The sequence below is a fragment of the Podarcis filfolensis genome (genome assembly GCF_964270895.1).
Source record: "Podarcis filfolensis genome assembly, chromosome: 10".
Lineage (NCBI taxonomy): Eukaryota > Metazoa > Chordata > Lepidosauria > Squamata > Lacertidae > Podarcis > Podarcis filfolensis.
In genome coordinates, this window is record NC_139612.1 from 52400407 (window position 1) to 52415958 (window position 15552).

The window sequence follows — 15552 nt, forward strand, 5'->3', positions numbered from 1 at the left end:
CCCACAGTTCAGGGATTTATGCTATGAAGACCTTGTAACTCCTTTGAAAAGAATATTCAAGGGGACCTGCAACAAATTGTTGCAATGCAGTGTGTTTCTGTTCAGGTTTCAAGCCACTCCAATCCATTCCCCCTTTATCCTGCCTGCCCTCATCAGTATCCTGTGGCCATTCAATATGCTCAGCCCCCATTAGGGGTGCCACAGAATTCCAACAAAAGTGGGAAAGGGAACTGAAATTGTTGCTGCTTTCAGTCTGCACACAATACATAACTGATTACAACCCCTCTCAATTTGTGTGGTGTTTCCTTTGCATTGAAATGAACAGGGTGGAACAACATCATGACAAGGTAATTAGTTACACAAATTACATAGTTTCACCACAGCAGACAGCAAGACAAATGGTGTAGTCTTTGGTGGAAGATGAACTGCAGCAGGACAGAAACGGTGTTGTATGTGAGGAATACACAGCACAGTGGAAAACAACACCTTCTTACTTTTTTTAAAAAAAATAATTTTTATTAACAGGCCAATCACATCACATTATCCAAATCACATTAGTTCCAAATTATACAGCCAAATTTTAAATTTTGTTGGGGGTACCCATACATCAAGCTCCGCACGAGTCCAAAACTCCGGACAAGTCCAAGCATCACTTATATTACTGCTTTAATTAGACAGTTCTATCCAGTTCAATCCGGATAGTCCTTTATTACTTTCTTTCTCTTCTTGTTATCGTATATTCCTTTCTTTGCGATCTCTGATGATTTTCACAAGCAGATTGAAAACAGGCATCTCTGTGTGGGTTTTGTACTCTTCAAAGATTATATCACTCAGGGACAGCCTCTGTTCAACGCTTCCATAAACAAAATTAATCTTCGGTCTGTCCTTTATTTTTCTCAGGCTTGCCAAATAAATCAAATGAATCAGGGGGCTCTGTCAGGTCAAGCTTGTGTTCCAACATTCCTTCTCTTTCGAACGATCCTGATTCTCCTCCCCCTGTCCTTCTTTCTCCGGCAAGCCTGTCTTGGCGAGACACCATTTTTTAACTGCGTCATAAAAATTTTCCTCTTTCTCACCGTTCACCAATCCTCTCTCCTGTTATAATCCATCCCACACAGTTCTTAAATTCCTGCTTGTGATTAATAAAAACGCAACGATCTTATTTCTATCTGGGGTGAAGGGTTATTAATATCACATCGTGCAAAGAAAAAAAATTTTTTTTCCTCCACCCCCTCTTCGTTCCAAACATACAGTCTCCTAGTGGTGATTCATCAGAAGATTTACTTATCCATCCGTCACTCCCTGTCACAGAGATCCATTAATCAGCAGTCTTATCTCTCGAGCATTACTTGATGTATGTGCTTCAGCTTCATTTCCAATCATATGTTTCCAATTATAATTCCGAGCTGAAGCAACCAGCACGCGCTAATTGGAATCGGCGTCAGGAAGATCTGACTTCACCGAGGGCTCGTGCCAAGTGTTCAGCACCCCCATCTCTCGGATCAGGGGGTGCATTGTGAACACCGCTGGCAAGGCAGCGCCCCCCCATCTCCTGGGGGGGGGGGTAGGAAGACTGCATACTTCCCATAGCAGCCCCTTAATTACCTCGTATGGGTCAGAGAGATGTTATTGTCAGCCATCTTCCAACGCGCCACCTGGTGGCCTCCAACAACACCTTCTTACATCCCTAGTCCTCATAGGGATTAGGAATTATGTCCTCTCCCACTTCCGTTTCCCCCCTCTAAAGATTTGTTCCACTTCTGCAAATTGTGGGGTTCTCCCATGCCTGCCAATGCCTGTGTGTGTGTGTGTGTGATTCCATTTTTGCTACCTATTGATCCACACTCACCACGGAACATCAAAAACTGAGGGGTTGATGATTAATAAAGTAACAATTCTACTGGTTTCCAAGGATTCTTTTCCTCCCAGCAATTCTTCTGGGACTTGTGGCCAGCTGCTTTTTCTCTTACTTCTCCATTGGTCTTCGGCCCTTGGCTTGTATTATGTGACTTTGGAATGTCCAAAGGGATCTGTTTTTCCACCCACCAATTTACACTCTGTCTGCGTGCCGATGGCATCTTGCTAATACGGTCCAGTCGCACTGAGGTTCATCTTCTAATCCACAGTATTAACAGAAGTTGTTCCATGCACACATTCTTAATAAGATAGCTCTTTCCTCTCATGAGAAATATTGGCCCCATGTTGTTCATAGTGAAAATGGGCATTTTTCCTCTTCTTCCTTCAGAGTCAGCCTATATGTTGGGTTAATAGTATGGATTAAAAAATAATAATAATAAGCATAGGCATGTGGGTGGATGTTATTAAGACCACAGCACATGAAGGGAGGTCTTATTCATCCCTCTCCTGTTGTAATTTAAATGAAAAGCACCACATCCAGCATATGCTGCAGTTGCTGTTAGTAAAAAGCTCCCATTGGTGCCAATGTGAGCTTTCCCCCTTAAAGTCTTAACTGCATTGTGTATGGAAAATTTCAGTGGGAATCCATTCGGGAAAGGAAAAACTAAACCTCCGGTCCCTGAGTGCTAAAGTCCCAATGAAAACCAGGAGCTAACAACTCAAAGGAGGTTGCCATGTGACTGATGATTCAGTCACATCTACACCATACATTTAAAATACGTGGCTTCCCCCAAAGAATCCTTGGAGCTTCAGTTTTGTTAAAGATGATAGAAATTGTAGCTTTGTGAGGGGTGAACTGTGGTTGCCATGATTCTTTTAGGGGAGCCATGTGCTTTAAATAGTGCTTTGAATGCATGATGTGAATGTGCGCCTGTGAACCATTACCCATCTCCAGCCAAAGGTATATTGCTAAGTACAGGATCTGTTCATCTGTCTGAAGTCCTCCCATTATACAGATGCAGTAGCTCAGGTGTGGGTTTAGTCCTCCATATGTTGGTGAACTACAATTCTCATCAACTCTGACCACTGACCACCCATCTCGGGCTGATGGGAGTTGTAGTTCAGCAACATCTGGAGGACTTTCTAAATCCTGTGTTAGCCAGTCTATACTGTGTGAGTCTATAAAATTGGAGTGTCTTCCTTTTAGAATGTGGACTTTGGACCTATACAGGAACGAGCTAGCTGGATAATGGGATGCCAACTGATGGGGCAGGGAGGGTGTGTGGCCTCACCTTCATCAGTTCTTTTAAAAGGTATGCAGAATCCAGCAACTAGTGCTTTAAAAATATCCATGAAAGGAGGGCATTTCAATATTAAACATTTAATATAATGAATGCACGGCACCTAAGTCATAATAAATGTGTTACTCTTTAAGGTGCCACAAGACTCTTTGTTCCTTAAAAAATGTTACCACCTGTTAGTTGCTGAAGGTGAAACTGCTGTTAAAAGCTGCAGAGGGGTCTGGTTCAAAAGCTGACAGCCCTGTGCGGATGTACAGTAGTTGAAATAATGCTGAAAGATAAGGAGAAGGACAGGGAAGCCAGATTCAGGGCCAAACCAGATGTTAAAGGGGGCCTTGCATTTAATGTGTCTTTTTTTTGTAAATGCAAATCACATCAGCTAGCAGAAAGTGATAATTAAGGAGATCAGGGCAGGCATTCCTTCTCCTTGCCACTGTCTTGAGGAAATTCTCTCTTCGAAGGGGGTAGTTGCATTACTAGGAACTCCCCCATTGCCACCAATTGGGTATTACCTTCCAAGGCAAATACCAGCTTCAGAAGGAAATTCTTCAGGATTGATGCACAGGAGGAAGTGGTCCATGCATACTCTGGCCCTGTTAACTATCACTTGCCTCTGAGCTGTTGCAATCTGTGTTTTGCAAAATCCCGCATGTTTTCAAGTCTAGTTTGGTCCTTATAGTGCCGAATGAAACTAGTTTAGCTTGAAAACAAGGTTGACATATAGCACCACCATGTGGCATCTGACAACATTAAAGCAGTAATATAAGGTCTTGTTCACACAACCTACTGTGTCGGCATAGCTGGTTATATAGCATCAGCCCTAAAGGTCCAGATGCTGGAGCAAAAGCCACACAAGTAGTATCCTCACATCCATGGTAGGAACTGCACAGTAGCGACCGTCACCATCCAGTCTCTTTTCAAATGGTGCAGCAATAAAATGGCTAGCACATTTGCAAAGCTAAGCAGGGTCCAGCATGGTTTCGAACTGGATGGAGGACCACGTGTTGAGATTCCAGAATTGCAGGGGGTTAAACTAGATAATCCTCAAAGTCCCTTCCAACTCTATAGTTCTATAATCACTGCTACTCCAGCATGCACACAACCTGTTCCTATCAAAGCATACCTGTCCGGCACAAGGGCTCCTGCTGACAAGGCTGATATCCTTCTTCTTGCCTAAGAAGTAACATAAGATAAGCCCCATTGGATCAGGCCAAAGGCTCATCTAGGCCAGCACCATGCTCTCGCAATGGCCTGTGATGTCCATTAAGGCAAATCAGTCACTCTCCCACCAACCCAATTCTTCCAAGCCCACCAGCCTTCTTACAAACCACAGGGTCCAGAAATGAGAGGGGAAATGTGTCTCGAATGTGTGTTGAAAGTATTGTGTTTACACAGCCCTGGTCTATGCTGACAGTAAGCATCTCTTAAGGGTTCATGTAGGGGTTATTCCCAGCCCTACCAGGAGATGCCAGGATTGAACCTGGGGCCATCTGCAGGGAAGGTGGTGCTCTATCACACAGCTATGCCTCTTCCCTCCTCCCCAGACTTCTATCCGGCAGCATTTCTTTCCATCGTCAAAAGGGAAACTCCTATGAGGATATGTGCAAGGTTCAGATGTGGATGCAGATCCCTCCTGAAGCAAGGTTCCCCCTTTGCATGTTACAAAGAAGCAACACCAGCTGCATGCTCCTGTCACTGACCTCTTATGTCCAAAACTCCTCTTAGTTGCTGTAAATGACTGTTTAAGGGAGTGGGAGTGGTTATACGGAGAGTTTAAAGTGCTGTTTGTCTGACTTGTTAGTTTTGCAATGCAAACAAGTGCTTGTCCACTCTCGTGTTGGTTAGAGGGTTGGGCTTGGCCCAGAGGGCACTGCAATCAAAGCAGAGGTATAGGACACCTATTCTAGATTTCAGTTGATTTAGTATGGAGTGGGGAAATCTTTCATAATGCTTGCTTATGTTTAAATTCAGTGATCGCTGATATGGGAAGTTAGATACATCTTTAAATGGGTTTCATGGGTACACTAAGAAGAACAAACTTGAGGAAAGTTTGGTGTGAGTTCAACTGCTTGTTCTCTAATTACTGTGCTTGCTAGCTTCTCATGTGGCATAATACTAGAGACTTTAAAAAACCTAAACCTCTTGAGACAGACTGTATTATGCTATGAATCTGGTTGCTACATCTCTCACAAGTTACTGTGGGAGTCATCTGATAGCAACACACAGTAATTTCGCCCATATACAGTGTGATATTACTTTACTTGCAAATCCTCTTTCTAATTCAGTGCCAATCATCATTTGCTAGCCTCAAGTCCCTCTAAATGATTATAACTTGTGATGACTGAGTTTAGACTACCACTAAAATATTTAAACAAGCCTTTAGATCAGAGGCGCTGTCTTAGGTTTCTGCAGGAGCAGGGCAAAGGGATTTCAGTAGGGGAGGAAGGATTTGCAGCAAGGATCAAAGGCCTGCCCTTGGATCTATTTATTTCAAGTGCAAAAGGGGGACAGGAGAGTATTTTAGGACGTTTCTCTATTGAAGGCTTTAGATGTAAATATGTATAAAATAAACCATAATTATTTGGAGGGGCTAATGATTATTACTTTCATGCAAGCAACATTTCTGAAGATTTTTGAACTGTAATAGTTAATGACCCACTTGTGCCTATGAGGATTTTAGTACATGCTGGCTGTTGCTGAATATTAATAACAAAAAGCTCCCATATAATAATGCCTGTTAGATAAAGTGATATTTAATGAGATACATACAGTAAGAAGCAAATTAAATGCACAAACAATTGTAGACACACAAGCCACAGTAATTCTTGATGTGTTATACACATTAGGATGCTCAGAGATCTTAACATTTGGGTTTGTGATTATAATATGCCATTAAACCCTACCATTAAGGCAACAGACCTGTACACACTTACTGGGGATACAGTTCAGTGGACTTTACTTCTAAGTAAGCATGCTTAAGAGGGTGCAGTTAACTGGAAGAAAGATCTGTTGAAATAAATAGATCCTCTAAATCAATATTGTTAAAATTTAGATGTTCTTACAATAGTCTGTTCCCTGTGTTATTGATCTCCCCCTTCTCCTTCTTTTAGGAGCTTTGCAGCACAATTGTGTACATGTCTGTGTAGAAGTAAGCCTTGCTAAGTTTCTGTGGGACTTACTCCCAGGCACATGTGGAATATAGCCTTAAACATCTCCTACGGCCATCACACCTAAGACTGAAGAATGGTTTACGTGAATCTGAAAGCTTGCATATGTTTTCAGGTTTCTAGTGAGTTAATAGTTTAGGGAGCATAAAAAAGAAAAGAAAAAACGTGCAGATGCATAATGTGATATCTCAAGAGGCTGGGGGAATATACACTGGAGAAGAGTTGCTGTCCTTCAAAGTTTCTCTAATACTCATAACAGAATGGATTTGTATTGCTATAAAGCTGCTGTAGTTCATGATCCTTGTTATACATGTAATAATGATAAGAAAGCCAGCTGTCTGCATACTGGCACTTTTGATCACCTTGGTAATAGAGATCAAAATCTCCCTCTTTCCCAGGAAAGCAAGCCAGAGAGAGCCTTTGCAAAGCCATGGCACCAAACTGATAGGTCAGTTTCCTTCGGATTTTGATTATTTCTCCTGTTCTTCCGTAATTCCTCAGAGCTCTGGCCATTTTCTGGTAGGTCATGATCTTCCGATTTCCCTTGCGTTCCCCCCACAGTTCTGCCAATTTCTCCTTGTGTTTGGAAACAAACTGGAAGACGCCATTGGGCTTATCTAACCACTGGATGCAGTTTGCCAGGTCTGGATTATGGAGAGATTCGTGAAGATATTCAAACAGGCGTAGCTTCTTCCTGCCTATCAGGAAATTTAAAATAATAATAATAATTAAACAGGTCCAATACCTTGCCCGAAAATGGGATATTGGAGACTGGCTGATAATTATCCAACCTGGTGGGATTCAAGGGAGGCTTTTTCAATAAAGGTCTTATAGCTGCCTCCTTCAGGCATGCTGGAACCATGCCTTGATGTAAGAAGACTCTGACTCCTCCCTTCACCCCCGCTGGCCCTTTTGATGAGCCAGGAAGGACAAGGATCTAGCATCCTTGGGCTGTACAAATTGAAAAGTATTCATTAACACCAGACAAGCAGAGGCCAGTTACATCCACCAGATCTGTATCAACTATAGCATCCAAGTCAGAATGGATCCAAGTGATTTTGTCAGCGAAGTGCAGAACGACTTGTTCACAGTGGTCCATTAGTTGTCTAAATTCTCCTCACAATGGCCAAATTGTAAAATACCCCTGACCCCACATTTCATTGGATGTCAGGATTTGACACCTACCTTTCCTTTCCATTCTGAACAGAGGAGAGGTGCAAACAGCTTCTCTGTGTGAGTGAGCACAGCGGTAGCTGATATAAGTGCCTTTCACTGCCCATAAAATTGATGGGGCATGCCCATATAATTTTGTGGTCCTCTCTTTCTGCTATTTTAGATACCCATTTAGATGTGGCAGACATAATGACATGCCTCTTCGGCAACCATTTTATGTTATGCCACATCCCCATGGCAGCCATTTTGTGTTATGTCATGCTCCCACAGCTGCCATTTTGTGGCTGGTGCCCATGGTGCTTAGTCCAAATGCCCACTCGCCCCCAAAAGTTGACAAACCCTGATCTAGAATCAAAACAATGCACACATGTAATTTCCAGAATGTTCACAAACCTTTCCTGCCTTTTTGCTGCAAAGGTATGACATACATCTCTGGATTTTCTGGAACGGTCTGCAGAGTATGGTACTCAGCTGCACCCAGATAGAAATCTGCCTCTGTATTCTTAAAGAAATGGACAATAATAGTGTGAGGAGACATGAAACGGAGTGAAGTTATTTACCTGTTCTCTAGAATTCCACAGTGACCCAAGCTTTCTTCAAGTGAAGGAGCAAAGGTCTGTGGAGCTATGCCTTTGACCTTGCCTCTGATGATGAAGGACTTTGGGCTAATCCCACAGTGGCTATCTGTTATGGGAGTAGCTGGGGGGGCAGGGAAGGGCAGCTGCCCCCCTAAATCAACAAAAATACATAAAAATTCATAGTAAACTGAGGTTCTACCCCGCACCCCAGCCAAAGGTCTGCCCCCCTAACAAAAATTCTGGCTATGCCCATGCTGTGACTCTGAGGTGAAGAGGACTTCACACATAGACTTCTATGCACGCAGCTTTCCCAAAGCTCTGAAACCCTGCTTATGCAGGGCCCCAGACTCTAGGGAAGTCTACACAAGTAGAAGTCTACATGCAAAGTCTTCCCCACCTCAGAGTTTCATGCTAAAATGAGGATGGTAGGAGCAGGGCAGGGGAAACTAGTCAGGGATGAGACTTGAGACTCTCTCAAAGCCACACATGGTTCCCACCTATTAAGTAGTGGGTTGACAAAGCAGACGACACAGAGATTTCTCCAAGTACAGCGGTACCTTGGGTTACATACGCTTCAGGTTACATACGCTTCAGGTTACAGACTCTGCTAACCCAGAAATAGTGCCTCGGGTTAAGAGCTTTGCTTCAGGATGAGAATAGAAATCGTGCTCCGGCGGCGCAGCGGCAGCAGGAGGCCCCATTAGCTAAAGTGGTGCTTCAGGTTAAGAACAGTTTCAGGTTAAGAACGGACCTCCGGAACGAATTAAGTACTTAACCCGAGGTACCACTGTAGTTCTTTATAAGTAAGCTGGAACTGAACTGAACTGAACTGAACACAGCTCAGCCAGCCTGCTTTTATAGGCAGCCAGCTGTCAACACTGTAACAACAACAGCTCAGGGTTTCCTGCCTAAATTAACTGACGTGGACCTGCGTGAAAACTATATACACAATTCCCCCTGGTGGCCAGGGTGAGAACTTCAGTACATAACACCACCCATCAGTGGTCCTGTTCTATACTCTCCTCCTGCTTTTGCTCAGCTGGAAGCATCCTTGAACTCTGATGATGCCTCTTGCTTGCCTGGATAGAGAGATGTGGGTTGTGTACATGTAGAAACTTTTGATTTTGTGTGACTGGAATATAGCCTACTGAACAAAGGTGGGGCATAGGCATCGCTTGTTACCTCTGGCCTCACTCACTATAAGCATGCGGCCCCCAGAAGGGAAATATGGCCCTTGGGCTGAAACAGGCTTCCCACCTCTGATGTCAAGAATGCAATAGAATAGAATGCATTTTTCGTTTCTCCGCCGCCACCCCTGCACTTAAATACTGAGTTTTACTTACTAGTAAAGTCGGTGTTTCACTCCAACTATATATTGGTTTATCTGATAGGTAACTTGGGTTTGCTTGGAGAGAATGGTGATGGTAAGTCAGACAGTTTTTAAAGTCTTCTTGGGGAAAATAAACAGAATATGTCAGCGAGAGGTAAAAAATATGTGTAAATAAGTGTAAGTGTAAATAAGTGTAAATAAGTGTAATAAGAGGTAAAGAATAAGCTCCAGGGCATTCATTCATTCATTTACAATATTTATTTGCTGCCCAATAGCAATATGCTGGGAGGCTTACAGTTAAATGCTAAATTGCAACTTCAAGCAATAAAATGCTAAGCAGAGAATACAAACAGTTTAAAACTAAGAGTATATAAAAAAATAATCTCCACATGGAGGATAATGCCTGAAACTCTACTTTACTGGAGAGCTCACTCTGAGATGCGTCTCATTTTACACAATGCGGCGCAAATCCAGGACACCATTTTCCAAGTCCAATATCCCATGCAAGATCATGGACCCAGAAAGAGCATTTTTGAGGGGCACAGTGCCCAATCTTTTTTTTCCTGGGTTAAGATCTTGGCCCAAAATCACACAAGAGTGAGGCACCCAAAATGGCGACCATACTCTTGTGGGGGGAAATGGGATGTCACCGTTTTTCCAGGGCAGTTGATGGGTATGGCTTACTGTATTGGACTAGGAAGGCCTAGGTTCAGATTTTCACTCAGCCACAAAGCTGAATAGAAGATGGTGTTGCACCAACCATAATCCTCCAGCCAAACAAACCTCACAGGGCTGTTGTGCAGATTAAAATGGGAAGGAATAAGTATGCTATCCTGAGGTCTTTCAAGGAATGGCTAGGATGTGTGTGGAAATGAAACTATAAATAATTAGATTTAAAACACATTATACTCCAGCAAACCTAGACAGCATCTTAAAAAGTAGAGACCTTGCCAACAAAGGTCCATATAATAAAAGCTATGGTTTTCCCAGTAGTGATGTATGGAAGTGAGAGCTGGACCATAAAGAAGGCTGATTGCCAAAGAATTGATGCTTTTGAATTATGGTGCTGGAGGAGACTCTTGAGAGTCCCATGGACTGCAAGAACAACAAACCTCTCCATTCTTAAGGAAATCAGCCCTGAGTGCTCACTGGAAGGACAGATCGTGAAGCTGAGGCTCCAGTACTTTGGCCACCTCGTGAGAAGAGAAGACTCCCTGGAAAAGACCCTGATGTTGGGAAAGATGAAGGTCACAAGGAGAAGGGGACGACAGAGGACGAGATGGCTGGATAGTGTTCTCGAAGCTACCAGCATGAGTTTGACCAAACTGCGGGAGGCAGTGGAAGACAAGAGTGCCTGGCGCCCATGGGGTCACGAAGAGTCGGACATGACTAAACGACTAAACAACAACATACTCCAGCAATTGTTTGCTGGATTCTTTGTCCATAATGTAATTTACCATAAGTTTTTTATGCTGAACACATCAGATTTGGGGGACAGGTGAGGAAACAGACAGTGCATCTTTTTCATGTATATTCTGACATTCGGAAATAATTGGAACTTACACATAATCAGAACCTGGGACTCTGGGCTCATTTGGGAAGAAGAGCAGGATAAAGATGTAACAAATAAAATAAAACAAAGCTGGAATATAACTAGTATTGCCTTTTTACCTGGCACATAATTACAGTCGCCATAGGAATGTTGCTGTAACACCTCCAAGGCATCTTCAAAGGCTTGTCCTAGCAAGTCTTGGTCTGTAAAGCTCTGTGACAAACATATAACTGAAAATGTGCAAGATGCAGCTTTGTATACACCACTTCATTATATATATATTTCCAAAATATCTCTTTGGGAGTTGCCAGACTTGCTCTGAATTCGAGGCGGGGGGGGGGAGCATTTTACAGAATGACGAAAACCTGCTGCCCAAATTAGGAGAGCAGTCGGCAGGATGATTTGCACCAGGCACAGTTATCTAGAGACATGCAACCGTTGCATTCACTGTGATGAGTTTCTGAGAGAAGATTTGATTAGAGCTGGGTGATATATTAATATATCATACAAAACCGGGTTGAAGTCCATATCGTGACAATGCTTTCATAATTTTTGACCTGGTAATATATCGCGAATCATGATGAGTCTATGTGTGTTATGCAAAACTCACAATGTGGGGAAAACCATGAAGCCAGTCAATGCTTCTCTTGATTCCTGCAGCCCCCGTTAACTCTGCCAGCTCATCTCTCCCCTGCCTCCTTCAGGGGGCAGTGAATCACAAGAGCAGGCAAAATCACAAGAGCTGGCAAAAATCACAATGAGAGGAAAATCATGAAGCCAGCCGGCTACCTATTAAACTACAGAATGGCGGACAAAGTTTATATCTTCACCACATTTTGGTAATTTTCGTAAGCGTATACTGCTCTGCATCTGACAGATCTCCAGCTGAAGAATGACTAAGCATTGACAGCAATTAAAGTGACTTCATAAAGAATTCCTTAGAAAAAATGGAAAGCTTTTCTCAAAGAAACCAATGGCTTGCAAACTTACCATTTCTTTTTTTTTAAAAAAAGCAAATATCAGATCTTCAAGCCTGTGTGAAAGCAAAACAGCTTTATTTAGAACTGGAGTTACCGTTCAAAATCCAAAAATGACATTGAGGTATAATTTCTCTTCCATAATTGATGGCAGATTCCACTCCTATTACCAATTTAGTTTATTTACTCATGCACTTTCCCCCATTTATTTACAGCACAGTCTTAAACTGCTTTAATGACCAGTTCCTCTTCCCAGAGAGCTCTGGGAATTGTAGTTCTGTGAGAATGCTAAGTGTCTCCTAACAATTTCCAGTACTCTTAACATGCTACAGTTCCCAGGATTCTTTGGGGGAAACCATGACTGTTAAAGTGATATAAACTCAAAAGGAAAGTTTTACTTTATTGGAAAAACTAATCCCACTCCATTGCAAGTATGATATCAGCAAACTGTGTAAATGTTTTATGGATTTCCTGAATTACATTAGAGAAAACTCTTTTGCAAAAATGTAAATATTAGGCAAAAATGCATATTCAAATGTGTTTACTAGGAGAAATACGCACAAAAAAGCTTACAAATTTTCATGAAGACTTAATTTTTTTAAAAAAACAACTGCTGTAGAAATGTGGTGAACTGAATTTAAGATTGGAAAAATGAGAAACTGAGAGAAACCAAAACTCACATATTTGCTCATCTCTAGTGATGGGTGGTATATACATTTTTAAAAATAAAGCAAATAATGATGTTTTACTGGAATGTACATAATCACTTCCAAAAGATTATGGAAAGAAAGAAAGAAATAAAGAAGGAAGGAAGGAAGGAAGGAAGGAAGGAAGGAAAGAAAGTAAGTTTAACATTACTGTTGAATTCAGATTTCACTAGCCACAATTATTGTGACTCTGCAATTTGCCACGAACAGCAAAAAAATGAAAACACTGGGGTATTTAAAAACAGGTTGTGACACATCCAGCTGTGTCACAGAGACGGCCCTGGACTAGATACAAAGGAAGCCTTGACTTCTGCTCAGTGCATGGGATGGAGAATTTGCCAAAAACTGTTGTTCTCCTTGCTGGACAACAAGCTGATCATTTGTCAAAATTCTTTTCTTGCTGACTGTCCATCAAAAAGGGGAAAGAAATGTGCCAGCCTCCTCCTGTGCCTTTATTAGTGATTTTATGAACAGGAATGAGCAAGTGAAGCTTTGTATGGCTTGCAGCTAATATCCGCAGATCAAGCTGCTGTTAAAGGTGACTGTTGATTAAAATGTTAGCAAACCTTTAGGGCATGGGAGCCCCTGTCCCACTTCGCACCTGGTCACATTGCAATCAGCTGAAGTCACTGGCTTTAGAAAGGCATCACTTTTTCAGAGAGCTGGTGGTTCAGAAGAAGCGTTGCATACCCTTCAACATTTATCTGATGAAAATAGGGACGTCCCATTCCATAATGATAATTTTACTGTTTATACCCCACACATCTTACTGGGTTGCCCCAGCCACTCTGGGAGGCTTCCAACATATATAAAAACATAATAAAACATTAAACATTAACAAAAAAAGCCTTCCTTATACAGGATTGCCTTCAGACAGGTTGGTGGTTGGATAACTCCATACCCTCCAACATTTCTCCAATGAAAATAGGGATATCCTAAGGAAAAGTGGAGGGACACGGGTGGCGCTGTGGGTTAAACCACAGAGCCTAGGGCTTGTCAATCAGAAGGTCGGCAGTTCGAATCCCCGCGACGGGGTGAGCTCCCGTCGCTCGGTCCCTGCTCCTGCCAACCTAGCAGTTCGAAAGCACGTCAAAGTGCAAGTAGATAAATAGGTATAGGTATACCTAATAGATAAAATAGAGTTGTCCGTGACTGGACCTAATGGTCAGGGGTCCCTTTACCTTTAAGGAAAAGTGGGACATTCCAGAATCAAATCAGAAATCGGGACAGCTTCTCTAAATGAGGGACATCCCAAGAAAATAGGGACACTTGGAGGGTCTCGAGTTGCCGTTCATCATCCTGGGCATCAGTTATATGTGGGCAGCTGCTGGTGTCCACACAGCCCTGTAGGGTGCACTGGAGCATATGCCCAACTTCCACCCACCCTTGCTGCCATGGGACCCCTTGCTTGGCATTAAGAAAATAATAACAGCAGAGGTGCTGCTGCTCGTAGCCACCACTTAGAATAATAGAATCATAGAGTTGGAAGAGACCACGAGCATCATTTTGTCCAACCCCCTGCAATGCAGGAATCTTTTGCCCAACGTGGGGCTTAAACTCCACGACCCTGAGCTTAAGAGTTTCATGCTCTACCAGCTGAGCTATCCCCAAGTTATCTTGGCCCACCCAACGGACTTATTCTGGAAACACTTACCTAGGAAACGGCACTGACTCAAAGTGCAGAGGAACTGCCTTATAGGCAACATAGGAGAAATTAACTCCACAGAGCAGCTGCGTTTAAATAACCCATTTTGGGGAAGTACTGTAATTGGGGATTTCTCTTTAAAACAAAAGATGCGGCACACTGCAGCCTTAGCTTTAAAAAAAGCGTTTTTGCCGCCTTTTCATGAACAAAGGGGAAAGGCAGAAAGAAGAAGGAAGTTTCTTAATGCTAGGGCAAGCATGAAGGTGGACCTGAGGTTAGCTATTCTGTTGGAAAGAAATGGAATCAATGCTTTGAAGAGAAGAAGAAGAAGAGTTTGGATTTGATATCCCGCTTTGTCACTACCCGAAGGAGTCTCAAAGCGGTTAACATTCTCCTTTCCCTTCCTCCCCCACAACAAACACTCTGTGAGGTGAGTGGGGCTGAGAGACTTCAGAGAAGTGTGACTCGCCCAAGGTCACCCAGCAGCTGCATGTGGAGGAGCGGGGAAGCGAACCCGGTTCACCAGATTACGAATCTACCGCTCTTAACCACTACACCACACTGGCTCTGAAATGGAAGAGGATTTAGGCAGTAGAGGCTGGTTCATTAGGACAACTGGGGCATTGCCCCACCAAGCTCTGCCTGCCCTCAACCAACCCCCAGATTCCTGCCCCCTTGCTTACAACCAACCAACTGCAAAAAAGAGAGAGAGCTTTTGAGTTGGAGGGCTAAATGCGAAAGAGGACAGCTTTAACAGTTGGTAGTTCCACCAACCTGAGAAGTTCTGGGTGGTACTGGCCCAGGAGAAAGCATTATCTGTGGCAGCTCCCCAGTTGCGGAATTCCCTCCACACACAATCTGGCACCTTCACTATACAGTTTTCTGTGAATGCTTGAAGGTGCACCTCTTTAAGCCTTGGACACTTGAGATATATATATTTCTTGTGACTGCAATTTCTTTTAAACTGTTTTTAATGTTGTGTTTTAAATTCATGGAGTTGTAGAGCTGGAAGGGACTTGGAGGGTCATCTAGTCCAATTCCCTGCAATGCCTGGGACCTTAAGGTAAAGAGTGGGCAATGAAATAAAATAAAAATAATGTAGAAGAGAGAATTCATCCCTTGTCATTTTTTCTGTATCCCTGTGTATGCTTGCAGATATGTGTGTGTGTCTCAGTGGCGTAGCGTGGGTTGTCAGCACCCGGGGCAAGGCAAGTAATTTGCGCCCCTTAACCCGTGGATTTTAGCACTCGAGTGCGAGCGCGCCC

At 43.0% G+C, this 15552-nt stretch overlaps 1 protein-coding gene across 1 annotated transcript; it reads right to left on the minus strand.

Moving 5' to 3' along the window:
* Window positions 1-5895: 5895 nt before the first annotated feature.
* On the minus strand, window positions 5896-9566 carry SPIC (Spi-C transcription factor). The gene is made up of 3 exons (XM_083574183.1): window positions 9420-9566; window positions 7892-8000; window positions 5896-7023 (listed from the first exon to the last, which is right to left on the minus strand). The coding sequence occupies exons 2-3, from the start codon at window positions 7926-7928 to the stop codon at window positions 6569-6571; spliced, it is 492 nt and encodes a 163-aa protein (XP_083430309.1). The 5' UTR covers window positions 7929-8000; window positions 9420-9566; the 3' UTR covers window positions 5896-6568.
* Window positions 9567-15552: the final 5986 nt, after the last annotated feature.